Raw genomic sequence first — 27,670 nt, 5'->3', positions numbered from 1 at the left:
TTAAAAATGTATATAAGCTACACCAATGACAAACAGCCTGTACAGGAAGCAGGAGAAAACATGAGTATGTGACGACATGCACCATCTGTTGTCATGTTGTAAACACAGAGCGTTCAGTTTCGACTCCTGAAGTGCTGACAGCAGTCTGCAAATACTTGATCCTCTCTGCGTGCAGTCTCATCGTTTCCTTCCTTTCTTCCAACTCAGAGGACAGTCTGTCAATGCGCTCCTCCAACTGTCAACATCAAAAAGTGTCAATTCTGAGTCTTGGATTAAATATGATTGAAATGTGAAGTTAGGATGCCTTTTGTCTCATTTGGATGAGCTTTGGTTAGCTATAGTTTTGTACTCTATACGCTGTGACAAGTCAGGATCAGATAAAATATGAAACGCTGAATGACAGATGGGGCCACTGGCCAACAATGCTTTGTTTTCACAGTGCATCTAGAAATGATAGATTTTTCAAAATACAAGCAAAACTGGGCACAACTGTTTACATTTTAACATTAGAAAAAATATAAAATTAAATAAATACATATATCCTGCTTTTGCAGAGCAATGCCTACCTGAGGGACAATGCTTTGAAATAAACTGTGAATGATGCTTTGAAATGGATTATATCACAGACAGTAATTTGGCACAATCAAAATACACTATGTGGGGCCTTTACAAGCAAAAACAAACATCTCAAATGATCAAGTCCGGCAACATGCTGATGCCATGCATCACTGCATTCACCTGACTGACAACCACCCAGGCCGACAAGCAGCCCATCTCAAGTAGGGCTGTGCAAAATGACCCACAAGACGATAGAAAAACTTTTCATATTATGCTCTATTTATTTTGTGGTGTGTATTACTTTGGGGAAATTGCGCTCATTTTTATCAGGTTCGATGGTCAGGAATGGTTGGACACAAATGCGAGACTCAAACAAACACCTTTGTAGTTCAAAAAGGTTTAGTGAGTTATCATGCAGAGGTGGGTACACGTTGAGGTAATCCAAAAAACATCAGGCAGAGGTGGAGTTGGGTACACAGGCAGGTGATCAAAAATGGTGAGGCAAGCAGGACTAGGACATACAGACAGAGCGGGAAAGAGGCACAAGGCACATCAATCTAGCAAAGGACTAGTGGAACCTGTGAACCTTAAATACACCCAGGTGATGAGCTGTAAATTAGAACAGATGTGCGTGGAAAGCACCAGAACAAGGGTATATGGCCAGACAGAGTGAAACACCCACCACCAAGAGGAAGACAAGAGAGATAGGGACAGAGAAAACCCAAGCAGGAAAGAGACCAGCAAGATAACTAACATGGGGAGAAAACTAACCAAGCAAAATAACTAAACAGAGCAAACATAAAGCAAAAATCCAAACCCTGACAATTTTGCCTGGTGGATAAATCAAGCACATCCAAAACACAAACACCCCTCCCTGTAAGCCCAAGGCTCTATGTCAAATTTCAAAGCTTGGCTGTAGATGAGACAGAGATGAAAAGCGAAATGACATTAATGACATTAATTTGGGAAGAGGAGGGGTGGAGGGGGGGGATGAGAGCTTTCCACACTAGGGGTGCGATGAAATCTTGTGCTGTGTGAAAAATGGTCTCATGGAGTAGAGCTCTACTCTGTATCTTCACATGTCTTGCACATGAGCAGCATGCAGGACAAAGGTGGAGGATGAGTTCAGAGCATACCACGAAGAAAGCTGTATCATAAACACATCAACATGATGAAGAGTTTGCAGAGAACCAGAAAAAAAGGGGAAACAGTCTCTCTGAGGAGAGAAGAAAGAAGGTGCATTTTGGTCCCGTCTTTACTCCACAGAGATGTCCAGAGTGTTTTTTTGCTGAGATTTTGTTTTTCAAGGATCCACAGTTCACAGCACTCCAAATATTTTGTGCGCACAAGGCACAATTTATTTGCACAATTTTATGAATTAGTTTGCTTAGTTTGTATGCTGTAGTAAGCATGCAAACTGTCCACTAAAAATAAGAGTAACAAGACTTTTTTATGTGGAAGACAACATATTTATTGAGCACAGGACAGATTTTGTTTATTTAGAGAGATGCCTGCATGCAGAGAAATTAATATATTGGCCGTATACACAGAGCAAATTCTTGAATTATATAACTTGTGCAGACAAATATATATACTACAATAACATGTTTCAAAATTCAGAGTAATTTTTTAACATACTTACAGTTGTGCTTAAAAGTTTACATACCTGTCAGAATTTGTGATTTTTGGCCATTTTTCAGAGAATATGAATAACAACACAAAACCGCTTTTTTTCCCCACTCATGGTTAGTGGTTGATTGAAGCCATTTATTATCAAACAACTGTATTTACTCTGTTTAAATCATAATGACAACAGAAACTACCCAAAACTACCCACTCTTAGCTTCATGGTGGAGTAGAGCAGAAAACAATATTTTTTTCACCAAAGCAGATCAAATCAACTTGTATTTCAAAGCAACTTGTATTTAGACTTTCAGGTCTTCTTTTTAAGAAAATCATCCTCTATACCACTTCATCATGAACCTGTATAACTGGTGATACAAAGTGCAAAATTTGCACTGTGCACAATTTCTCCAATCACAGCCACATAAGCCTATAATGTCTTCTGGCTTGTCTGGGTGTCTTGGTGGCTTTCCTCACTCTTCTCCTTCTTGCACAGTCACTCAGTTTTTGAGAACTGTCTACTGCACACAGATTTACCACAGAGTGCCATACTGTTTGTATTTCTTCATAATTTATGTAAATAAAGTCCAAGACATATTCAATGGCAGCTTCACCATCAGAGAGCCTCGTCCACAACTACCACAAAAGACTCCAAGCTGTCACTGATGTTAAAGGGGGAAATAAACGGTATTAAGAACAGGGGTATGTAAACTTTTGATAAGGGTCAACTGGGTACATTCTGTTGTCATTATGATTAAAAAGAGTAAACACAGTTGTTTGATAATAATTGGCTTCACACAACCACTAACCATGAGAAAAAAAAAGTTTTTGTGCTATTCATATTCTCTGAAAAATGGCCAAAAAATAATAATAATAATAATAATAATAATAATAATAATTCTACCAGGGAATGTAAACATTTGAGCACAATTGTAAACATTTGCCCAGAGGTTCTCAATAAAAAGAAAAATAATCAAATATGGATGGATACCTTTTATTTTTGAGTATATAATTTAAACTGTCATAGGAAATAGAAATTATATATTTTTTATTAAACCTAATTCATTGATTCTACATGAAATGTACTATATATATTGTTATTGGAATATGAGAGGTCTATTCCAGAGTACTGGAGAGGAGAATTCGACTAATGGTTGAACCTCAGATTCAGGAGGAGCAGTGTGGTTTTCGTCCTGGTCGCGGCACACTGGACCAGCTCTACACTCTCCATCGGGTGCTTGAGGGTTCATGGGAGTTTGCCCAACCAGTCCACATGTGTTTTGTGGATCTGGAGAAGGCATTCGACCGTGTCCCTCGGCACACCCTGTGGGAAGTGCTCCGGGAGTACGGGGTCCGGGGTCCTTTGCTAAGGGCTATCTGGTCCCTGTACGACCGCAGCAGGAGCTTGGTTCGCATTACCGGTAGTAAGTCAAACCTGTTTCCAGTGCACGTTGGCCTCCGCCAGGGCTGCCCTTTGTCACCGGTTCTGTTCATTATTTTTATGGACAGAATTTCTAGGCGCAGCCAGGGTGTAGAGGGGGTCTGGTTTGGGAACCACAGAATCTCGTCTCTGCTGTTTGCGGACGATGTGGTTCTGTTGGCTTCGTCAAATCAGGACCTTCAGCGTGCACTGGGGCAGTTTGCAGCCGAGTGTGAAGCGTCCGGGATGAAGATCAGCACCTCCAAATCCGAGGCCATGGTTCTCGACCGGAAAAAGGTGCTTTGCCCTCTTCAGGTCGGTGGAGTGTCCTTGCCTCAAGTGGAGGAGTTTAAGTATCTCGGGGTCTTGTTCACGAGTGAGGGACGGATGGAGCGTGAGATCGATAGACGGATCGGTGCAGCATCTGCAGTGATGCGGTCGCTGTGTCGGACCGTCGTGGTGAAGAAAGAGCTGAGTAGGGGGGGCAAAGCTCTCGATTTACTGATCGATCTACGTTCCGATCCTCACCTATGGTCATGAGATTTGGCTCATGACCGAAAGAACGAGATCGCGAGTACAAGTGGCCGAGATGAGTTTCCTCCGCAGGGTGGCTGGGCGCTCCCTTAGAGATAGGGTGAGGAGCTCGGTCACTCGGGAGGAGCTCGGAGTCGAGCCGCTGCTCCTCCACGTCGAAAGGAGTCAGTTGAGGTGGCTCGGGCATCTTTTCCGGCTGCCCCCTGGACGCCTCGCTGGAGAGGTGTTCCGAGCACGTCCCACTGGGAGGAGGCCCCGGGGAAGACCCAGAACACGCTGGAGGGACTACATCTCTCGGCTGGCTTGGGAACGCCTTGGGGTTCCCCCGTAGGAGCTGGAGGAGGTGTGTGTGGATTAGGAGGTCTGGGCGGCTTTGCTTGAGCTGCTGCCCCCGCGACCCGACTCCGGATAAAGCGGAAGAAAATGGATGGATGGATGGATGGATGGAATATGAGATTTAGGTCATACTGCCCAGCCCAAATATGAAGTAGCCAACTATCTGTCACAGCTAGGCGAAACGTGGGCATTGCCTTGACCTTTTTGCAGTTGCCAGGGTCCACAACACTGAGGCACCTAAATTCTGGATCATACCCACAGAAACGTGCCTCAAAGCAAATACGTCGAAGTTGATATTCTCTCACTATACAAGTCGTACTCTTCTGAGTCTCCCTAAGTAATCAGACATTTGACACAAAGTCATTCCATCAGTACCCAAAGATTCTCAGAAGAGACCTAGCAAAGACGCATCACCTTAGGTCACTGGTTAGCTTTCAAATCTCACAATCATAAATTAAGACAGGAAGCACCAGGACCCCAAAACACTTGGAACTTCGTTCTCCTGCAAAGATAACGGCATTGCCCAACACCTCTGTTCAATGACCTCATGACTCCATACGATACACGTGATGGCCAAGTTCAGGAAGTCACTGAAAGCCTGGATTTTAGTCTTGATTCAGGACAATCACAACTCATCACTCATCTTCTCACATGCAGAAATATTACAGATATTCTCACTTGCATTCAGTGAGTACCTGCCAAGCTAGGATGCAGCCAGTGAACAACATCTTGGGTGCGAAGCCAGACTGAACTCAAACATATAAAGTAGATATTTAGGTGCACATTTAAATGTCAATCATCCCTTTGTTTAATCTCACTAACATTAACCATTTTAATATAATGTGATGTAAGATTTAAAGTTATTACCTCCTTCAGCTCTTGAAAAACAAGGTTTTTTTCAACATGTTCATCCTTTCCACTGGTCTGCAGCCAAGCGTTTAAGACCTCTTTCAGTTTTCGCCATGCCCTGAATTGAAATGAGTGGCGTGAGAACATCCATGGCTGTGTAGTACCACCTTACAATTATACTCAAATGAAAACGTCTTTAATATGAATTAAGAGCTAAAATGGTGTACAGCTTCACCGATGTGAGTCACACCCAAAATGGGCACAGAAACAAAAGTCCATGAGCACAAACATGTACAACACAGTATATGAAGTATGGAAAAATGCTTTCACAGGCAGGTTGTTGTTACCGGAGCTGTTTCCGGTCTTGTTGGAAGCTATTCATGTCCATTCGAATCGAGAAGAGTTCTTGTGTCAGGGTCAGCCTTGGATCAGTTAGTCCATCTTTCACTTTTGGATGATCGGCTTCTTTATCGGATGTTCTCAAACGTACATCATGAGGAAGAACAACAAAACCTGTAATGAACATGTCTTTTATAAAAATCTGTAAGTGGATAAAACCAGTAACTTGGACTTAAGTACAATAATGGCTATACCTTGATCAGCTGAGGCCTGGATGAACTGATGAGAGGGCACAAGTGGAGCATTTTCAATTTTCTCCAACTGAGGGATGAATCGTGATACGAGCTCAGTCAGGTTATCCAGTTCATCATAAAATAAACAAATATGTGGGTTTCAAATTTACAAATGAGTGATTACCACAAGCTGGGTACCAGGAGCAACCATGAAAGCAGAAGGAGGCAGAAGAACATCCTGAAGAGAGTCTACTGTGCTTGAAGGTTTTAGGCTCACTGGTACTGTGTGTGGCTGGAAACGTAGAGAACTTGGTGCCAGCTGATGAGGAGCAGTACATGCATGTGACTGCAGTGGAGCTCCAAAATAGCCATCAGTGTCCATTGACTGTGTTTCACTAAAATGATAACAGACTTTCCTCAGTGTTTGTCCAGAATGACAGCATTTTGTAACATGTTTAATCAACTTATTTACTCAAGAGGGAATTGAATTTGCCTAGTGTCCCCATCTAGTTTAAAGTATTGTAGAATTTCAATAAAAAAGCCACGTTTGCAAAACACTGCACAAATTAGCATATCCAAGCAAACAAACACACTCACTGAATGCTCACTCTTAGTCACAAGTCAAACAATCTTGATTTATGAATGTTGGAATAGCTTGCAGTTACAGTATACACATAATCCATACTTGTGGCACCAAAACATCCACACATCCTCAATACAGACTGGACATACACACACACACTTCATTCTCATTACTAGACAAGTACTTGCATCAAGGTCAGGTCAGGATGGATTTACTGGTGCTGTGCCAACAATCACATTATTACAGAACCACCATAGGTCCTGATTAGCAACCACCAGTTGGAAGTAGTCATCTCTATGCCACAACCAGATTTCTGGTCTTTCCTTTGACCTTTTCTCAGTTTCTGGGGTCCTTACTAAAGCATCTGGGCGTTCAACCATATTTAGGGAAGCATGCCACTTGGCATGACTTTATTTAAAATATCAGACCTCTGTCTTTTATTCAGAGTTCGGTCAAAAAAGACCAAGGTCTGATATTCCTGTACAGACCGAGTGCAGCAAGGTCCTTACTGTCAAGGCTGATATTTTAAATAAAGTCCAAGACATATTCAGTGACTTGGAAATGTTCATGTATCCATCCCCTAACTTGTCTGACAAAAACTGGCAATAAAACTGATTATTTACAGGTATTATACCAAAGTGTTCCATTACTTATGCAATCCATCATCTTGGCTTTTATGTTTTTAATTCATTTATATCAAATTACAGAGATTTGCTTTAAGTTTGAGTTTAAGGAAGATAGCTTTAGAAATTTTTGTATTGAGAAGCCTGATTTACTTTTTGTACAGTATTTGAAATGGCACAAATTAAAATGTGTGAAATACCAAGGGGGTGAATATACATATATATATATATATATATATATATATATATATATTGGCAGGAACTGGTACACGCTGTCGTATACACCGGTCCAGAGCATCCCAAACATGCTCAATGGGTGACATGTCCGGTGAGTATGCCGGCCATGCAAGAACTGGGACATTTTCAGCTTCCAAGAATTGTGTACAGATCCTTGCAACATGGGGCCGTGCATTATCCTGCTGCAACATGAGGTGATGTTCTTGGATGTATGGCATAACAATGGGCCTCAGGATCTCGTCATGGTATCTCTGTGCATTCAAAATGCCATCAATAAAATACACCTGTGTTCTTCGTCCATAACAGACGCCTGCCCATACCATAACCCCACCGCCACCATGGGCCACTCGATCCACAACATTGACATCAGAAAACCGCTCACCCACACGATGCCATACACGCTGTCTGCCATCTTCCCTGGACAGTGTGAACCGGGATTCATCCGTGAAGAGAACACCTCTCCAACGTGCCAAACGCCAGCGAATATGAGCATTTGCCCACTCAAGTCGGTTACGACGACGAACTGGAGTCAGGTCGAGACCCCAGTGAGGACGACGAGCATGCAGATGAGCTTCCCTGAGACGGTTTCTGACAGTTTGTGCAGAAATTCTTTGGTTATGCAAACCAATTGTTTCAGCAGCTGTCCGAGCGGCTGGTCTTAGACGATCTTGGAGGTGAACATGCTGGATGTGGAGGTCCTGGGCTGGTGTGGTTACACGTGGTCTGCGGTTGTGAGGCTGGTTGGATGTACTGCCAAATTCTCTGAAACGCCTTTGGAGACGGCTTATGGTAGAGAAATGAACATTCAATACACAAGCAACAGCTCTGGTTGACATTCCTGCTGTCAGCATGCCAATTGCACGCTCCCTCAAATCTTGCGACATCTGTGGCATTGTACTGTGTGGTAAAACTGCACTTTTCATTTTCCTTTTATTGTGGACAGTCTAAGGCACACCTGTGCACTAATCATGGTGTCTAATCAGCATCTTGATATGGCACACCTGTGAGGTGGGATGGATTATCTCAGCAAAGGAGAAGTGCTCACTATCACAGATTTAGACTGGTTTGTGAACAATATTTGAGGGAAATGGTGATATTGTGTATGTGGAAAAAGTTTGAGATCTTTGAGTTCATCTCATACAAAATGGGAGCAAAACCAAAAGTGTTGCGTTTATATTTATATATATATATATATATATATATATATATATATATATATACACACACACACACACACACACATTTGAATTACCTGTAATCTGATTACTTTTGGATTACATTTCAAAGTAATCCTACCCAAACTTGGGCATTAGGTATATATTGCTAGTTACATGCTGGAACCATTTTGCCCTTAAAACTACCTAGATACTTCCTGACATAGATTCAGGTGTTAAATACCTCAGAGGTTTTTGTCTACTTCAGCAAAGCTGATAGTAAAGCTAAGGGAGCTTTACCGGTGTGTGGATTTTCTTTCTTTTTTTGTCTGCTAATCTTGATTGTCCTGCACCTGGCCTAATTAGGGTTGGATGTGCGCACAACTACTATTTTTATTTAAACTACCACCAGTAGCCCATGTCGTTGATAGCAAGCCTGACGGATCCATAATTCCATTTTGTATAAGCGAACTCCGGCCCTCCCATCTGAACATATACAACCCCTGGCAATAATTATGGAATCACCGGCCTCGGAGGATGTTCATTCAGTTGTTTAATTTTGTAGAAAAAAAGCAGATCACAGACATGACACAAAACTAAAGTCATTTCAAATGGCAACTTTCTGGCTTTAAGAAACACTATAAGAAATCAATAAAAAATAATTGTGGCAGTCAGTAACGGTTACGTTTTTAGACCAAGCAGAGGAAAAAAATATGGACTCACTCAATTCTGAGGAATAAATTATGGAATGACCCTGTAAATTTTCATCCCCAAAACTAACACCTGCATCATATCAGATCTGCTCATTAGTCTGCATCTAAAAAGGAGTGATCACACCTTGGAGAGCTGTTGCACCAAGTGGACTGACATGAATCATGGCTCCAACATGAGAGATGTCAATTGAAACAAAGGAGAGGATTATCAAACTCTTAAAAGAGGGTAAATCATCACGCAATGTTGCAAAAGATGTTGGTTGTTCACAGTCAGCTGTGTCTAAACTCTGGACCAAATACAAACAACATGGGAAGGTTGTTAAAGGCAAACATACTGGTAGACCAAGGAAGACATCAAAGCGTCAAGACAGAAAACTTAAAGCAATATGTCTCAAAAATCGAAAATGCACAACAAAACAAATGAGGAACGAATGGGAGGAAACTGGAGTCAACGTCTGTGACCGAACTGCAAGAAACCTCCTAAAGGAAGTGGGATTTACATACAGAAAAGCTAAATGAAAGCCATCATTAACACCTAAAGAGGAAAAAAACAAGGTTACAATTGGCTAAGGAAAAGCAATCATGGACTGTGGATGACTGGATGAAAGTCATATTCAGTGATGAATCTCGAATCTGCATTGGGCAAGGTGATGATGCTGGAACTTTTTTTGGTGCCGTTCCAATGAGATTTATAAAGATGACTGCCTGAAGAGAACATGAAAATTCCACAGTCGTTGATGATATGGGGCTGCATGTCAGGTAAAGGCACTGGGGAGATGGCTGTCACTACATCATCAATAAATGCACACGTTTACGTTGATATTTTGGACAATTGAAAGGATGTTTGGGGATGATGAAATCATTTTTCAAGATGATAATGCATCTTGCCATAGAGCAAAAACTGTGAAAACATTCCTTGCAAAAAGACACATAGGGTCAATGTCATGGCATAGGGTCAATGTCAACGAGCAGATCTGATTTGATGCAGGGGTTGTAGTACCCAGTTTCCTGTTTGCCTTGACAGGAGCATCACCCAGTGTGGTCTTTTGCTGCCGCAGCCTGTCTGCTGCAAGGTTTGATGTGTTGTGCTTTCAGAGATGCTCTTCTGCATACCTTGGTTTTAACAAGCGGTAACTGCACAACCTGGTCTCTATCTATATTAAGCTCAAAGTAGTCTAGCCATTCTTCTCCAACCTCTGCTAACAACAAAGCATTTTTTGCTCATAGAACTGCTGCTCACCGGACATTTTGTCTTGTCCAAATTATTCTCTGTAGACCCGAGAGATAGCTGTACATCAAAACCCCATCCTCAGCAGTTTGCCACACAGTCGTATGCGTCACATTTCTTCACCTTTCTGATACTTAGTTTGAACTTTATGCATATCCTGCCTCATCTCTGAATGATTAAATATTGGGTTTAATGAGCAGTTGAACAGGTGTACCTAACAAAGTGGACAGTGAGTTTAATGTCCCACATACCGTGTACTGTGGTTGGACAGAAAAATTTACAGATATGGAGCATGTTAAATAAATTATATTGTAGTGATTACATTACAAACACATCAAGCAAAAAAGTGCACTGAGCACATAGGTTTTGAGCACAGATTTAAAGTCTCACAGGGGCTCAGAGTGGAACAACAAACTCACGTTTCACTCAACAGTTGAGCTCCGTTTTTAGAGTCAGTCTGGGAAAAATGGTGCGATTTGCTGTCCACATCAGATGTGGGGAAACAGAACGTCACGCTCTTCTTTGGTGGTAGCCTTCTGGACTCCTTCTCTCTGCCTGGTTTACACAGAGCCCGCTGCTTCCACCGCATGGCACAACGATGAACTACTTTCTGGAGGTGAAGCGATGTCTAAGGGAAAAAGGCAGACTTTACAAAACTCATGCTGCAATTAGGCTGAAGCTTACTACCAGTGGTCGGCACAGTTCAGCTAAACCGATAACTGATAATTATTAAAGCTAATGTTTTTGCTAGCGGATTAGCTTTTCAGATAACTTTTAAAACCACCAGTGAACCAATTATCTTCCAATAAGTTTAGTTACGATCATTTTTTGCTGGTAAAGTGAGCAAAGTTTAATGGTGAAAAATGTTTGCAAACCCTAAAATCAAATATTTTAGTCCATCTGTTGTGTGTCTGTGGCTGTCGCTTGCTGATGACATCATCAAGCACAAAACCTGATTTGGCCGATCGACACAGGGTCATTGTGGGTAGTGCAGTTCAGGTTCACTTTGGACGTTACAGTGAGTATTACTGTCCGCTTAACGCAGAAAAAAAATGGACTAATTTTAACATTGTTTTATTTTATTTCTTTGTGGCTGACGGCATAATTTAATCGCCAAGACTCGGTGGGAGAGAGGAGATCTCAGTGCAGCTGTGTTACAGAGGGATTTCTTAGACACCGTTTTAGATAATCAGGATGCTTTATGTGGATTATTTCTTCAGAATTTAATAAACCCCACTGAAACTAACAGGTAAGAATTTGTATTTACTGCATGTCTTTCATTCTGCCAATCAAAGCATTAATGGACGTATTTCGGTTGTTTAAGCAGCAGGGTTCAAAGCGTGTGAAAAAACCAACAGCTTTTAGTTCATAAACGACGGTGTATAGAATACCGAGATAAACTGACTTCTAATACTGTGTTTTACTGCTTTTGAAAGATGATGACAGTGTTTGGGGTATTATTTTTTACTCATTCATTTTTCGTGCATTCTTTTTGTGTTAGTGACCCTTGAATTTAAAGTGAAACTGATTTATCAGAATCCGACAGTGTAATCTGATGTGGCCGCAAAACAATCAATACTAAAAGTTATCGGTTATCTGTAATAAAGATACATTTTTTTTTAATCAGTTTATCAGTTTAGCGTCATAAAAGATAACTTTTCAGTTATCGGATTAATAGTTATTGAAGCTAACTTTTTGGTTAGTTGTGCTCACCACTGCTTACTACAAAAAATGACTCACTTCAGGTCTTGGCTGTGTCCGGCTGCACTCCACCAGACTCGAGGTGAGGCTGTTCATGTGCACAGCATATGTGAGGATGCTCGTCACGCCCTCCCTCAGCAGCTGGTCTCTGTAGATCTGTGCAGCTCTGGCTGCATGCTCGCGCTTGTGGCACTGCTCTGTAACCCACAGTCTCCATCTGTACAACACCTACATTAAGTTTAAGGAACATCAATGTAGCACCAATTCTGCATGCATGCTCAGTTTCACAATGAGGCGCTCGGAAAAATATGTGCAAGCAGGTGTTACTTTGGCTTGGAGAGTCAGAGACCAATGCCAAAGTGCTCGCTCTGTCTGCTTTGCAGTTCTTCTTCTGTGCTGGAGCTGTTTGAAGGAAGTAAACCAAGGTTGCATGTCTCTTTTAACTATTCACTTGGTCAGTATCAGTGTTTAGAATGTGAGAAAAAAAAAAAACATTGACTAACCTCTGTTTTCCACTGTTCAAAGTATGTCTGCCAGGTCTTTAATCTCAGCAGCAGGATTCCCTGCCGCTTCATTACCTAAGAAATAATCAAATTTGTGAGTCAAACTATAACAGGAAGTGAAAAGCCAGGGTTTTAGGGTGGTTTTGATAAAATAGTGACCTTGTACTTGAGATATTGACAGTGGTGCAGTTTCCATGCTTTCATCACTTTAGAGAGCAGTTTGGAATTATGGTGTTGTTTGGCTTTTTCCATGTGCTTCCTCTCCTTCTGAGCCTCTCTTTTTTGTGTCCTCCATTCCCTGAAAGACCCCAGCAGCCGCACTGAACACATAGATGATTAAATTACAAAGTGTAGAGAAATTCAGAAAAAAAACATGAATACTGAAACATTGACAATCCTGTTTTTTTTGTTTTGTTTTGTTTACTTTTTTCAAAAGAAAATGTGAAATTTCAACTACAATTTGACAGAAAGCACATGCGAGATTGCAGCCAATTTTTTTTTTTTAATCAGTTTTCTTGTATCAAAATCCTTCTCTGTTCCACTCCATTATGAAGCTGTAACTGGAACAAGAAAACAGTGGTGGTTCTACACTGAATCACTCCCTGGGTAAGACCCCCTCCGAGTGCCCCCTCCCCCTTACATGCTAAATGTCTGTCATTAGACACCTTATTAATCTGTCTTTCAGGGAGGAACAATTAGCTCTTTTATTAAGGTCCATATTTGACTCAACATTGAGCTAAATATTTAGCATGATGTTTGTAAATATTAGGATAAATGTGTAAATACTTGTAACTAATCTGCTAAAATTTTAGGTCTGACAGAAACTTGATAACGTATTGTGTGCCTTTTTATCTCCCTAAATTTTGGTCTTCATCTGAAGAAGAAAGACATTCTAAAATGAAATGTTACTAGCATTCCCAAGACAATGAAATCAAATTTCTCCATCAAATAAACAGGTTAATTATGAAGATAAGCCAAATTTTAAGTATTATTATTACTGTTAATATGTATATGTCGCAGACATGAATGAACAAAGCTCTTCAGCATCTCACCATGTCATTTAGGTCGTTCATACTTTTTTTTGGAGCAAATGATTCAGGGGAGCATTGGCGTGGATAAAACCTTTCAGCTGCTAGTTATAGCCCTCTTAAAAATGCTTAAAGTGGCAGGGGGTTAACGTAGATGTAAATTAATATTCAAAGTTTTCAGCAAGTTGACAGTAGGGCTGTCCAGGTCACTATAACACAGAACAGATTTGAGTTTTGCAATAATTCTTAATTGATAAAAGCTAGTTTTAACAACAGAAGAGATTTGTTTGTCAAGATTGAGTTGGTAGTCTAGAATTACACCAAAGTTTCTTGCATAAGTTTTGACAAATGGAGTGAGGGAGCCAACATTCCTGGAGATGGAGTTAATGGATTTTGGATTAGGATCATTTAGGAACATTTTAAGCACTGTGTTATATCTGTATACATGACTGAACACACCTGTGCAACTAAAAATATTTAAATCCATTTCTTTTTGTGTATTTTAGTTTTACAGTACCTTCAAGTGTGAGGCAAGAATTAAACAGGCTGAACTTGGAAGACTTCATCTCTCATTTGGAGAACTATTTACCTGTCTGCCAAACTAAACACTTACGTTCAGGGAGGGCAGAACACACGTTATGTGGCCCGCACATAGACGGCTTATTAGAACGTCAACAATTTGGAGTAGTAACTGAGCTGATTCTCTCATTTTCTTATTTTTGTTCTCCAGATAATGTGACCTCCATCCCTCCTAATCTTTGTCTACCATGAATAGCTATTTGATTTATTTCCTTTCCTTCTTTCAGTAATTTGACACATTCTCCCTTTCTATTCTCAATTACTCAGATCTCACTGGAGCAAATAGTCCATTCTAAAAATCACAAAATGGTGTCAATGTCTAAATATTAACGGACCTGACTGTATGTAGCCTGTCATCACCTGTGTGTGCTGTATTGTTTATCATCATGATCCCACCAAAAAGAGTGTATTCAGACTAGTTATGTGCTGCACACGTAAAGCAAAAACTGTTACCCCAACTTCCCACTGAATATGTTTTACAGGTACCACCGAATGTGAAAAGCATAACTGACCTTGATTCATGACACTCTGAGCCCTGGTGAGTGCTTCCAGTTGCTGGTGGTGCTTTAATATTGCACGCGTTGCTTTTCTCCACGCAGCAAAGACCTTGAAAATTTTTAGGACAAAGTTAGTAAAACCAAACAGGTTTTGCAGACAGGTGTACAGCCACTACACCATTCTATAACCTTAAGCTGAAGAAAGTACTCAAAGTGCCTGTGTGCTATTAGCTCCATCATCCTGGATTCTTCTGCAAGATCTGCATCCACTCTGTTCATACCCCCAAGCTGCCTGTGGAGAGAAATGAGAGATTATGCTTAAAAAAAAAAGAGTAACTGACAGCAGTGGTTTATATTAAGATTCATTTGAATTACAACTTCAGAGTTGAAAGGTATAATATATAAAGTTGTAACAATTAGTCTAGCAGTCTCAAACCACAAAAAATACAGTTTAAAGTTTTCATTCTAGCCAGACACCATACCAGCTAATTTCATAGACCAACTGGTTCCATCTATTCACAAGTCAAGTCAAGTCTGGGACTACATACTGGTGTGTGCTGCTACATTCACAACACCACAAAAACTTCCTTTGGTCCAACTGGCCCATGACCACCACTCAAAAGTAACCATCTACATGCTGCAGGCAGGTGAAGGGTGGGTGTCCCAGCCAGTGAGGTCCACAACATTGATGCACCTACATGCTGGATCATGCACATAAAAATGTACCACATGCGCAAAATGTTGTAGCTGACACTGCCTACAATGCAAGTGATACTTCTCATCTTCCCTAAGTGATTGCTCCTTTGACACAAAGTCATTCCGGCTGTAACAAAAGATCCTCAGAATCACCTTTATTGTCACTGCACAGTAAACCAGCAAAACGAAATTTGCTTTTGTATCCTCAAAAGCAATGCCCACCCTCACACATAACTTACACACACACACATACTTCAGTAAATATTAAGAACATCAGGAGATTTTGGTGGTAGGGGGGCGAGCTCAGAAACCTCTAAATTACACCATTCCAGTCAGACATACAGTGAGGAAAATAAGTTTCTATTTCATTCCTCCTGACCGCCAGAGGGCGGTGCTTTAGCACCTGGATAACTACATGTGCGCAGCACAGAGATTGAGAATATATACCAACAAAGTCACGCCATTGGATTTGACCTGGGTGACGTCACTGGTTGTCTTTATATACCAGACGCACCCAGCCCTCGCTTCTTTTCTACATTCTCGCATTCTTAGAGGTTGAGAACGCATTTAGCTGCGATTGCCGCTCTCGCTTGCCTCGCAACCCACCTTCAGTTGGAGCTACGTGCACTGCACACGTCCTCCAGAGGCTGCGAGACACGGCTTCACCGTTTTTTTTGTATTCTTTGACTGACGCCTGTCATGAGTACACATTCCTAAACGCTGGGTGCGCACCTTCGCCGCTGCCCTGCTGGGTATTTTCCTCTGTGCACATTAGCTGTGTTGTGTCGACGAAAGCTGGCTATTTGTTTAGTTGTGTCACTAACCCCGTTAACTACGTGGTAGTGTGTGTATCAGAACCAGTAGAGTGTACTGTGTTGGGCTTGCCGTGAGTGTTTTCCACTCCTTGAAGTACTTCATCTTTGCTGCCGCCATTTTGCTAAGTTTAACAGCTCCGCTAGCAGCTAGTGTTGTTGTTGTTGCTGTAAGTGACTTAGCACTTGGGCTGTGAGTTTTTCAGCTGTGTGCATCGTGTTATTACTGTGGCTGTGAGTGTTTCACGCTCCGTGCCTTGTATTAACTTTTACACTGAGTGCTTCACGTTCCGGGCCTTGTATTAGCTTTTACACTGTGAGTGTTTCACGCTCCGTGCCCCGTGTCAAGTCTGCGTCTGGGAGTGCTTCATGCTCCGTACCCCGTGTCAAGTCTACGGCTGCGACTGGACCTGGACTATCCTTTGTCAAGCAAGCTGTTCAGTTGGCATTATCCAGGCTTGGGGTCGACAATCCCCCTGCAGAAACCACCGCTTCAAGTGCCTTTTTCAAAGTCACTCAGAAGCTTGAGTTCAACATTCCACTTTCACAACCATATATCGAGGAGCTCCAATGTTGGGCGGACCCCAAATCATTGACCCATCTATCGCAGGACTGCAGAGCCCTTAGCTCTATGTGTGATTCGGCGCAGTAAGGTCTGAACCGTATGCCCGCCATTGACAGCATTATTGCGAACCTGGTTGTGGCTCCGGCTGATGCTGCTTGGCCGGATGCCCGCTGCCCACGACCTCAGTGTAGGGTCACTGATGACCTTCTCACCAAAAGCTATGACATAGCTGCTCGCATTGGTCACCAAGGCAACTCACTGTCCCATTTAGCCATTGCCCTCTCAAAGTCTTTGAGGGAGGCAGAGGTTGATGATGCTACGCAAAGTCTTAGTGATGCCTCACTCCAAATCTTTGCTTATATGTCCAGAGGGCTTGGCAGACTGAGGTCAACCCTTACCATCACTAGACGTCAGATGTGGGTTGCGCAGACCCCCTGTCTGAATCCTGCAGAGGCACACTCCGTTCACTGCCGGTTCTTCCAAGCCAAGTATTTGGACAGCAGCCCAACAAACTTTGGAGCATGCTGTTGAGGCTAGTAAATCTCGGCGACAGTTTGTTGACCTGGACCGGTCATCCAGACCTCAGCCAGTCAGATGTGCTACAGCTTTTCACTCTACATCCAGGCTCCCGCCGACTCCCAGAGCTGCACATGCTTTCGCAGTTGAGGGTCAGCTCTCCCAGCGGCCTGCCTTTTGGGAGTCTATGGGCAGACACCCGAGAACTGAATGGTTTCACAGAGCTTCCAGTAATCGCGCCCAGAGGTCCTCAGGGATGAGAGGCAGAGGTGGTCGGGTCTGACTGCCAATGTTTGGCCCCCAGCCGTTTCTCACGAAATCATCTCAGCCACTGGGAGGCTCAAGTTCAAGACCCATGGGTCATTTCAACCTTGTTTGAGGGTTACAGAATCGGCATTGCCATCAACTTCCTGACTATGACTGCATCGCCATCCCCGCAGAGAGTGGATGATGTAATTCATCTCGTCTCACACATTCAATGGGCTGTGATGCTGCCTTTTGGTTTTCTGCTCCGGTTGATGGGCAAATTGACTGCAATGTCGCTAGTGGTACCTTTGGGACTTCTGTTCTTACGTCCCCTACAGATCTGGATCAACAACCTAGGCCTCAACTCAGTTGCATCAGCACAGGCTTGTACGACTCTCCAACCAGTGCTTTCTGCACCTCAGACCCTGGGGGAACGTGGACTTCATCTGCAAGGGTGTCCCTCTAGGCTCCGTCCCTTCTCGCTGAGAGGTGCTTGTTACAGATGCATCACTCAAAGGTTGGGGGGCCGTGTGGAATCACAGGATGGTGAGGGGTGTCTGGAGTCCTCAGGGGAGACTCCAACACATAAACGTGCTGGAGCTTCGCTCTGTGCGACTGGCTCTCAAGCATTTCCTCCCGGCCCTGAGAGGAAGACATGTTCTTGTCCGGTCGGACAAGAACATGTCCGACCAGACATGTCAACATAAACCATCAGGGGGCACCAGGTCCAGTCACTCATTGGCAGAAACTCTGAGGCTTCTCTTATGGGCGTTGCCTCGCCTTCAAAGTGTCAGAGCAGTTCATCTGCCCAGCGTACAGAACAGTGCTGCAGATTTACTCTCCAGACAGAAACCACCACCGGAGAGTGGAGACTGAACCCGATTGTGGTCCAAATGATCTGGCAGAAGTATGGTGTAGCGGAAGTGGACCTTTTCACTTCAAGCACCTCGACACATTGCCCACGGTGGTACTCCCTCTCGGAACCAGACAGCCCGCTGGGGCAGGATGCATTGGCTCACCCCTGGCCGGATTGCCTCCTTTATGCCTTCCCTCCTCTCCCGCTGCTAATGTTGACACTGCACAGGATAGACCAGAGCAGCCACAGGGTGCTGCTGGTTGCGCCGTTCTGGCTGGGGAGGATTTGGTTTCCCATGATTTACAAACTCCTCGAGGGGGAACCTTGGGCTCTCCCGGAGAGGAAGGATTTGTTGTCACAGCTACAGGGGAGGATTTGGCACCCTCACCCAGAACACCTTCAACTGTATGTGTGGCTGCTGAGGGGCCGGACTCCTTGTTAAGTTCTTGTGACCAGGTTGTTGTTCAGACTATCCTTAATTCACGTGCTGCTTCTTCCAGGGCTTTGTATGACAACAGATGGAAGCTGTTTGCGTGGTGGTGTGAGAACCAAAAGTTAGACCCAGAGCATTGCCCTGTGCCTATTCTTCTCAAATATTTATAAGAACTGCTGGAGAAAGGACTTTCTGTCCCTACCTTGAAGGCTTATGTTGCTGCAATCTCTGCCCGGCACGTCTACGTTGATGGTCGTTCAGTGGGTTCACATCTCTTAGTGTGTCATTTTTTGAAAGGTGCTCTACGTTTGCGGCCTCCAAGGCTTGCATGCGTACCGTCATGGGACCTTCCTCTAGTCCTGGAGGGTTTAAGCTTATCCCCTTTTGAACCAGTTGAAAGTGCTGATCTTAAATGGGTGTCAGTGAAGACTGCCTTTCTACTTGCACTGCCTTCGGCTAAGCGGATGGGAGAGCGCCATGCCCTATCAGTCGCTGAGGACTGTTTGCGATGGAATTCTGATGGATCTGGGGTTACGCTATTGTTGGGTGTTTTCTCCTCCAAACATTTTTAAAACCTTTAACAAGACAAACAGAGTCAAGAAACACCAGTGAGACAGAAAGTCAAATTTTACGCGCGGAGTGCGGCCAGGCTGTACACCAAGGCTACACTAAAGTCTGGCCTGCTTTTCCGCTCTTTTTATTAAGAGACGCCCTCATCACATAAACAAAAAACTTGTCCTAAGGGTGGGGGTGACGACGCAAGACAAGTTTCTTCCCGTAACATAAACGCATACGTCAATAAGTGCAGCTGTAAGGAAGGACACTTTCTTTTACACAGGTCAGCACATCTCGTTCGTCTGTTGCAGTTATCAGCTGTTCTGCATCTGCCTGAAGTGTCCTGTCCTTCACACTCCTTCACACTAAGCACCACATCACAACAGTCAAAACGTTCTCTTACTCCCAGTCGTTAGAGGCTGCGAAAACAAAGTTATATTATAATAATAAGTACATCCAGCCCTTCATTCCCAGCTCAGATTGACCCCAGAGTGCTAAAACAAAATTGAATTCTCAGGCTTGGTTAAGACAGGTGCAAAACAGCACAACACCATTCTCATGAGAAAGAAGACAAAGCTAAAACAAGGTTGAATAACACATACATTCTCAGGGTGAAGTGCAAACAGCACAACACCGTTTTCATAAGAAAGAAGACGAAGGTACAAATGTTTAACAGTGATAACATATATATATATATATAAAATCCTTAACATTTCCCACCTGTTTATCACCTGTTAAACATACAGTAGGCATCACCCAGCTTAGTTAGTTAGTTTATTAACTTAATCTATTCTGTCCACGTTTTTATTAATTGAACACCACCAACAGATGGAAGATTCGAATCCAGCTGCTATTTGATCAACCAGTTTATACTCGTCAGGCACTCCTCTGGGGACTCCTATTGCGTCAATATATGTTGGATTTCCTACTCCTTTCCAATCTCTTTTTACTCTATGTCTGGCTATGCCTTTCTGCCAATCCTCAGGAATAAGAGAGGCTGCATATGTCGTAACGTCTTCAGGGGTCATGGGTAACAATAATGATATTAATGCACAATAACCTGACACATTTCGTGGCAGTCTGTCAAAGATTCTGTTATCACCACACCACCACCATACATCACTCCTACCGACTGGTATAAATGAACTGTTTTTTCTGTATTATTCGACTACACCACTTGTCTTATTACTTTTTCAGCTAAAGCTTCATAGGCTAAGAGTGTGTTAACTCATCACGTCAACAGTTCAAGCTTGAACTGGAGTTGTGAGCTTTTCAATATCATCATAATTCTCAGTACAGTCATTACAGTTTTCTCCACTAAGGTCTGACTGTTTCAATGCTTGATATTTTGGCATAGTTTGTTGGAAGGCCAGATTACACTGTACAAATGTATTTGACACCATTTTGCCAACCATTGTTTTGATATAAGGGATCACACAACACATGCAAAGTCCAATCAGAATTAGGACTATAATAACTGGTGTCACCATTTTCAATAGTAACTGCCAACATGGTCCTGAAGTCAACCAGGACCAGGGATTCCACCGGTTCACGGCTAGGGTGTCTTTATGCATTGCATCACGAAGTTTATTCAGCTCTTCCAATGCGTCCTGCATATCCACTGAATGAATGGAGTCTGGGATGAAAGTACAGCATGTTGTGTTCAGCAGAACACAAACTCCTCCCTGTGAACCAGTAAGCAAGTCTAAAACCATGCGATTTTGCATCACCATGGTACGTAAAGCATCTATTTCAGTGTTTTGAGCTGCTACTATTTTTTAGTTACATTCATGAACAGACCCAATCGATAATTCAGAGTTTCAATCATTAATGAATTTTTTCCCACTCCTATCCAGGGGAACAATGAATGTGCTATTTTATCTCCTACAGACCACAATTTTTTGGTCCTTTAGTACATCCGAGCCCCACATGTGATCATGTGGTAACACATCTGGGTATATCAATCTCCTCCGTCTGGTGCTGCCATTCTTCTCTGTGGAGGTCCTACCACATATGTATGGTCAGTCACCTGGGTAGGTGCACACACACCACCCCAATTTGGTGGGAGACTCATGTACAGTCTGGAACCATAAAGCCAATAGATGTCATCATACACCGGAGTACCATTTATAGGTGGTAGCAAAAACTTACTAACATAAGCACATGATTCATCCGTTCCCCATGGACAGGAGCCTGTATAATTACATCCCCGTCCAATGTGATGAAGATAAGTACCATCCACATATTATGTTTTGGTTAGGCTTAAATTATTTGATAAAACATACATTTGGGTACACAGACGTTTCTTAATTTTACCTACATTTTTATTCCCTGTCCCGTAAAAGCAAATTGGGAATGGCCGTTGTGATGACAATTTAACGTGATGATATTTTTGCATTTCCCTTCAGTCTAGTCAATGGAGCAGCACTTGGGCACGCTTGTACGTCCTCTGTTGAAATCCCTATCATATAAGTGGTTGCACTGAGGCAAGTGGTGTTACATCTTATCAGATTTGCTGAGAACTGCTGCCCCCGAAATACAGTTTGATTATGCATCCGTATGATAAGACATTCTGTCACCCTAGCAGGGTACGGTTTAGCCGTCAGAGCTGGGTGTGTTGAGGATATAGGTATCTGTGAACAAACATAACAATTAGTAACGTAATTCCATTCCACCAGGCCAGGAATCCGAGGAGCACGAAACACACTAAGATCACAACGCAACCGGCTGCCCTACCAACAGTCCGGCAGCGGCGGCGCTGAGCACGCCGCTCCGGGGTCTGCTGTAGTTCAGTCATGATTGCTAGGATACAGTGTTGTTAACCACCTCACCTAATAGTGCAAGGATCTCCCTGCTTCACTGGCATTGAGACAATCTATTGCTAATTAAATAGACTCCCTTTGTAGCCAGACTTCCCCTTCCACTGTGGAGGCCGCCAACACACGCTGTATCTTACAGTGATGTATCCACGTTGATCTCTCCGCTATCTTTACTGCAGTTGGTGTTGTTAACAGCACTTGGTATAGACCTTCCCAACGAGGACTGGACTCTGATGAACACCCAGTCTCCTGGCTAGACTACTGGAAGGCCGTCCTGTGGAAGATCAAAATTATTCGGCAGTAAATGTGTTTAAGTTATCTCTTTCTGTGTTAATGTCTTTTCATAAAATTTGCTAATGTTTGTTCCTCATCTGCTGTTTTAGTATCCATGTCAAAATTGGTAGACGATATGGTCGTCCATAAAGTATCCCAAATGGTGTTAACCCTGATGGTGTTGGTGTTATTCTCATATACAATTTTACTAGGTCCAACATTCAATCCAGGTTTGTTTTGTCTCTTCTATACATTTCCTTAATCTTATTTTTATTGCGCCCTTTTATGTGCCCTTTGTCCTTTCCACTAATCCGGCACTGTGTGGTTGATAAGCACAATGATTTTTGAGATTGACCTGTAGCGCTTCTCCTACGTATTGCACTATTGTATTAACAAAATGCGCTCCATTATCTGAATAGACTGTTTCTGGTATTCCAAATCATGGAATGATGTCTTTGCACAATGCCTTAGCCACTGTAAGTGCACCTGCATGTTTTGTAGGGAACAATTCTACCCATTTTGAGAAGGCATCAATTATGACTAAACAAAATTCCTTCCCTTCATGTTTACTCAGCTGTATATAATCCATATGAATCACTTGAAAGGGATATTGTGGTGTTGGAAATTTGCCTCTTTGGGGTCTCAAATTGCCTTGTGAGTTGTGTTTTGCACATGTCATGCATGCTCTACAATGCTGTTTTGCATATGCATCGAACCCATAAAGACAAAAAATAGATTGCAATTGCGATATCATACCCCCTGATGAGACATGCGTCACGCCATGGCTCATAATAGCTGCCCATTTAAACATATTTTTTGGCAATATGGGTTTCTTTTGTGGTCATATCCGGAGGGGTGTCATATAGGAGAAAAATAGAAAGAGCTGTTGCCGCCTTTGCGGTTTTGTCAGCAACGTCATTTCCTTTTGAAACACTGTCAGAGCCTTTGGTGTGAGCCGCACATTTGCATATAGCAATTTGTTGAGGCAACTTCACAGCTTGCAGTAGGGCAGTTAGGAGAGTGGCATGAGTCACTGGCTTTCCAGATGATGTCACCATTCCACGCTCCTCCCACAGTTTTGCAAACACATGCACTGTGCTGAAAGCGTACTGGCTGTCTGTATAAATTGATACAGCCGTACCTTTAAACAGATAGCAAGCTGCAGTTAAAGCAACTAATTCAGCTGCTTGTGCTGAAAATGACGATGGCAATGAAGCAGAATCCAATACTTCTGAATTTGTGACAACAGCATATCCAGATTGTGTTTGTCCATAAGCTTTGTCAGTGGAAGAACCATCCACATACACAATTGTACTGTTTGGGATGGGTGTGTCCTGGAGGTCTGGGCGTGCTTTCGTACAGACCGTAGCTACATCAAGACAATTGTGCGGCTCACCATCCTCAGGTAAGGGTATCAATGTGGATGGATTCAATGTCGTACAGCGCTCTACCGTAAGGTGTGGTTGTGATAATAGCAAGGACATGCACGAAAGATGTCTTGCTGGGGACAAAAGGCTCATTTTTGTCTGCAACAGAAGTGCAGAAACTGCATGTTGAACTTCCAGTGTCAACTGATGGAATAGAACAACATTACTGCTACTTTGAACAGCCATAAAGGCTGCAACAACAGCCTGTACACATGGTGGTAGAGCACTTGCCACTGCATCCAATTTAGATGAGTAGTAGGCAACTGGCCTTAATTTTGAGCCATACACTTGAACCAAAACACTAGTCATGGACTCATTCTTACAATCAGCTGTTTGAATGAATGGTTTACTATAATCTGGTAGTGCCAAAACTGTGGATGACACTAATGTTTGTTTTACTTTTACAAAAGCTTCCTCAGCTTCTTTGTTCCATTCCAACACGGTTGACATTGAAATATCATCCTTGTACATCAAATCAGAAAGTGGACTAGTCAATTCTGCATAGCAGGGAATCCATGCCCTGCAGTAATTAGTCAGTCCAAGAAATGACATCATCTGCTTTTTGGTTTGTGGTTTTGGAGCGTGCAAAATTGCTTCCTTCCTGTCAGACAGGATAGTACGCCCTGTGGCTGATAATTCATGTCCTAAATATTTTACTTTATCCCTACACAACTGAACTTTGTTTTTACTCACTTTGTGGCCATTATCAAATAAGAAACATAATAATGCTACTGTGTCAGTTATGCAGTTTTCTCGTGTGTCAGAGGCAATCAAAATGTCATCAACATACACTAATAGTTGGCTATCTGCCGGTGGAACGAAATTGGCTAAACATGCTGACATGACTTGAGAATAAATAGTTGGACTGTCTGCGTAACCCTGCGGTAATCTGGTAAATGTATATCGTTGTCCTTTAAAGGTAAAAGCAAACCAGAATTGACTATCTGGGTGTACTGGTACAGAAAAAAAAAAAAAAATGCATTACTGATATCTATTACAGAAAAACAACTAGAATTTAATCTCAATGAGCTTAACAGTGTGTGCGGATCTGGTACACATGGTGCTCTTTTAATCACAGCAGCATTTACTGCCTGCAGATCTTGAATCTATCTCCATCCCACTGAGGGCGGAGCCTTTTTTTACAGGAAATATGGGTGTGTTACATGGTGAATCTGGACATGGCACTATTACTCCTGCTGTTAATAAATTCTCTATTACCGGCCTGATTCCTTCAATTGCATCAGGTTTCAATGGATACTGTCTTACACATGGTCTGTATTCTGTTTTTGGTCTTATAACTACAGGTTGTGCATTTTTTATCAGTCCTACGTCTGAAGGACCTGTTGTCCACAATCCTGATGGTACAGAAGAGAGAAGATCATCCTCTTCAGGACTCAACTGAAACACTCAGGATTGTGAAGTGGACACATTAATGTGTGTTCCAGCTGTCAGCACCAATGAGACATTAACTGGCACTTTATACAATTTAGTTGATGGACTGAACTCCGTTCGTGGTCCAACTCTGCTCCAATCAGTGGCTGACAAAGCTGTTATGACTGTCAGTCCCAATTCTTGCCATTCTGTCAAATATGGTTTACAAAGTGACACATGTAATGGCATACCTGTGAATCTCAATTTTAAAACATCTTCAGTGGCACCTGTTACTGTTATGACAGCTGTTGAGTTGCCATCATGAATCAAATCGGTCATTGTCAGCTTCACAGGTGAAACATTTTTCAATTTGTTTTCATACACTGGTGTTCCTGGCAATATGCCACTATGGACTCTAAATACACTCTCAAATCTGCATCTAAACTCTATCCATGGCTCTCCTTCTTTCTGAGTTGTCCTGGTAATTTCAGTATAATTTATCTTTGGTCCTAACACACCTTTTGCACGTGTAATCATAGCTTCCACTCTTGTTTTCAAGACTGGATCATCATGTGGCAATGGTACGCCATCCTGGTCTGCAGGATTCCAGTCTCCGCGTATCTGACTCCATTTTAGGGCCACATGCTTTCATCCACACCTGTTGGACTTCAGGTCCACTAAGGTGGTAAGAACTTCTAATGTTTTCTATATCCTGCATAAATCCCTCGATATCGACATGTGGCGATGGTATCATGTCGACTGCTGCTTTGATATTATCAGCATTCCATGTTCGATATACGAGCATGGTTGATCGCTGTCCTGCTGTTCCTGCACGAGGATTTGGTACTTCTATCATAGGATAGGCATCTCCCTGGTCACTGTGTTCCACCATGGGAGGGGCCGTGGGCACTTTCGCTTGACTGCGTGTTTGTGGTTTTTCTGGTTTTTCTGGTTTTTCACTTTTTACCTTAGGTTTTACTGCCAAATCATACTGTGGTGGCGGTACATCGTCATCCTCTGGTAGAGGAGATAAAGGTGTTGTTGTCACCGACGATCCAGCCAGCGGTGATTGTTGAGGCTGTTCTGGTTCTCTGTGCTGAATTATCACATCTTCTTCTGCCTTACCTACAGCTTTCTTTTTCCTTGCTTTTTCTAATCGTCGCTTCTCTGCTCCCTTCTGTCTGTTCTCTGCTTCCTCCTCCCAAAATGCCACTAAATCTGCCCCTACTTTCTGCATCTTTTTCTCATCACCTTTATGTTGCTGTTCTAACTCCTTCTTTAGCTTCTGTATGCTGATCAGGTTCAGTCGTCCGTCAAAGTCATGTTTATTAATCCAGGTCTCCAATTTTTTGTTGTTTTTGGATTTTTTGCTTCCATAAATTTCCAGTCGTCAGTTGATAAATTTCCCTTATTTATAGACGTCTTACCCCCCATTTTTATTATCCCTTGTTATAATTTGGACTTCAGACGGGGGCACACCTAGGGTGTTCTAAATCTGAAGTTTTCACACTTTCTTTGGACGTGACAATTAATTTGCCGTCGTGTGGTTGATTCCTTTCACCTCCCCGTAGGAAGCGGAATCACTTGCCTCTGCTTCCACACGCACGGTTGTCACTAACGTTGTCCAAAGTATTACACTTTCACACAGTTATTTACACTTACACAAAACACTATTTACACATAAAAACACTTCTAATAATCGTACGCGTATTCTTATGCCAGGGGAGCTCGCCCTCCCGTGAAATTTAACTAATGTCCTGCATTAGGGGACTCCGCCGTCCCTGCCAAATTTAACTACTTTTTTTACAGTGCACGTATTTCTACCCGGGATTTCCTTTACGTATTAAAACAGAGGAGTCCGTATCCTCCTTCCGGAATTTAACTACTTGCGTCCCTCGCAACCGTAGAGGAGTCCGCCCTCCTTACAGAGTTTAACTGTGTTTCATTAACAGACGATTCTGTATCATCGCTTACGGAGTTTAACTGTTTTATGTGATCACTTTTATCCCCTACCGGTACGCGTATATAAACAGAGGAGTCCGCACCCTCCTTACAGAGTTTAACTGCTTTGCATTAACAGACGATTCTGTATCATCGCTTGCGGAATTTAACTGTTTATGTGATCTGATCACCACTCACTCAGTACTGTTTACAAAGAAATTCTACTCACTGACTCGACTTCCTGTCTGTCTTCTTCGGGAAAATCTCGTCAACCAGACAATGCCAACGGTGGCCGACAATGGCAGACACGATCAATCGATCGGACCTTGGCCAAGGATTTACGTCTGGACTTGACGACCTCCGCTGGACACCTCCGGTATTGTTGAGATCCCGGACGAGCCCCCAGTCAATGTTGGGTATTT

The 27,670-nt window shown here is 42.7% G+C and overlaps 1 protein-coding gene across 1 annotated transcript; it reads right to left on the bottom strand.

The window, feature by feature from the left end:
- sfi1 (SFI1 centrin binding protein) lies at positions 1-27,670 on the bottom strand. Its single transcript, XM_034166436.1, has 13 exons — positions 27,478-27,670; positions 14,928-15,030; positions 14,754-14,847; positions 12,794-12,954; positions 12,635-12,709; positions 12,459-12,533; positions 12,171-12,359; positions 10,850-11,058; positions 6,077-6,287; positions 5,914-5,980; positions 5,668-5,833; positions 5,339-5,438; positions 1-235 (listed from the first exon to the last, which is right to left on the bottom strand). Exons 2-13 carry the CDS (start codon positions 15,015-15,017, stop codon positions 92-94), a joined length of 1,581 nt encoding a protein of 526 aa, XP_034022327.1. The 5' UTR covers positions 15,018-15,030; positions 27,478-27,670; the 3' UTR covers positions 1-91.

This window comes from Thalassophryne amazonica, chromosome 3 (genome assembly GCF_902500255.1).
Source record: "Thalassophryne amazonica chromosome 3, fThaAma1.1, whole genome shotgun sequence".
NCBI classification, from domain to species: Eukaryota; Metazoa; Chordata; class Actinopteri; order Batrachoidiformes; family Batrachoididae; genus Thalassophryne; species Thalassophryne amazonica.
This window is presented reverse-complemented; position numbering and strand designations above follow the sequence as displayed.

Coding starts and splice junctions, on each gene's coding strand:
- sfi1 (XM_034166436.1), bottom strand. CDS start 15,017: ATGAACAGAGTGGATGCAGATCTTGCAGAAGAATCCAGGATGATGGAG. Junction 12,534..12,634: donor TTGAACAGTGGAAAACAGAG/GTTAGTCAATGT, acceptor TCCTTCAAACAG/CTCCAGCACAGAAGAAGAAC. Junction 11,059..12,170: donor GGACACAGCCAAGACCTGAA/GTGAGTCATTTT, acceptor TTTTTCCCTTAG/ACATCGCTTCACCTCCAGAA.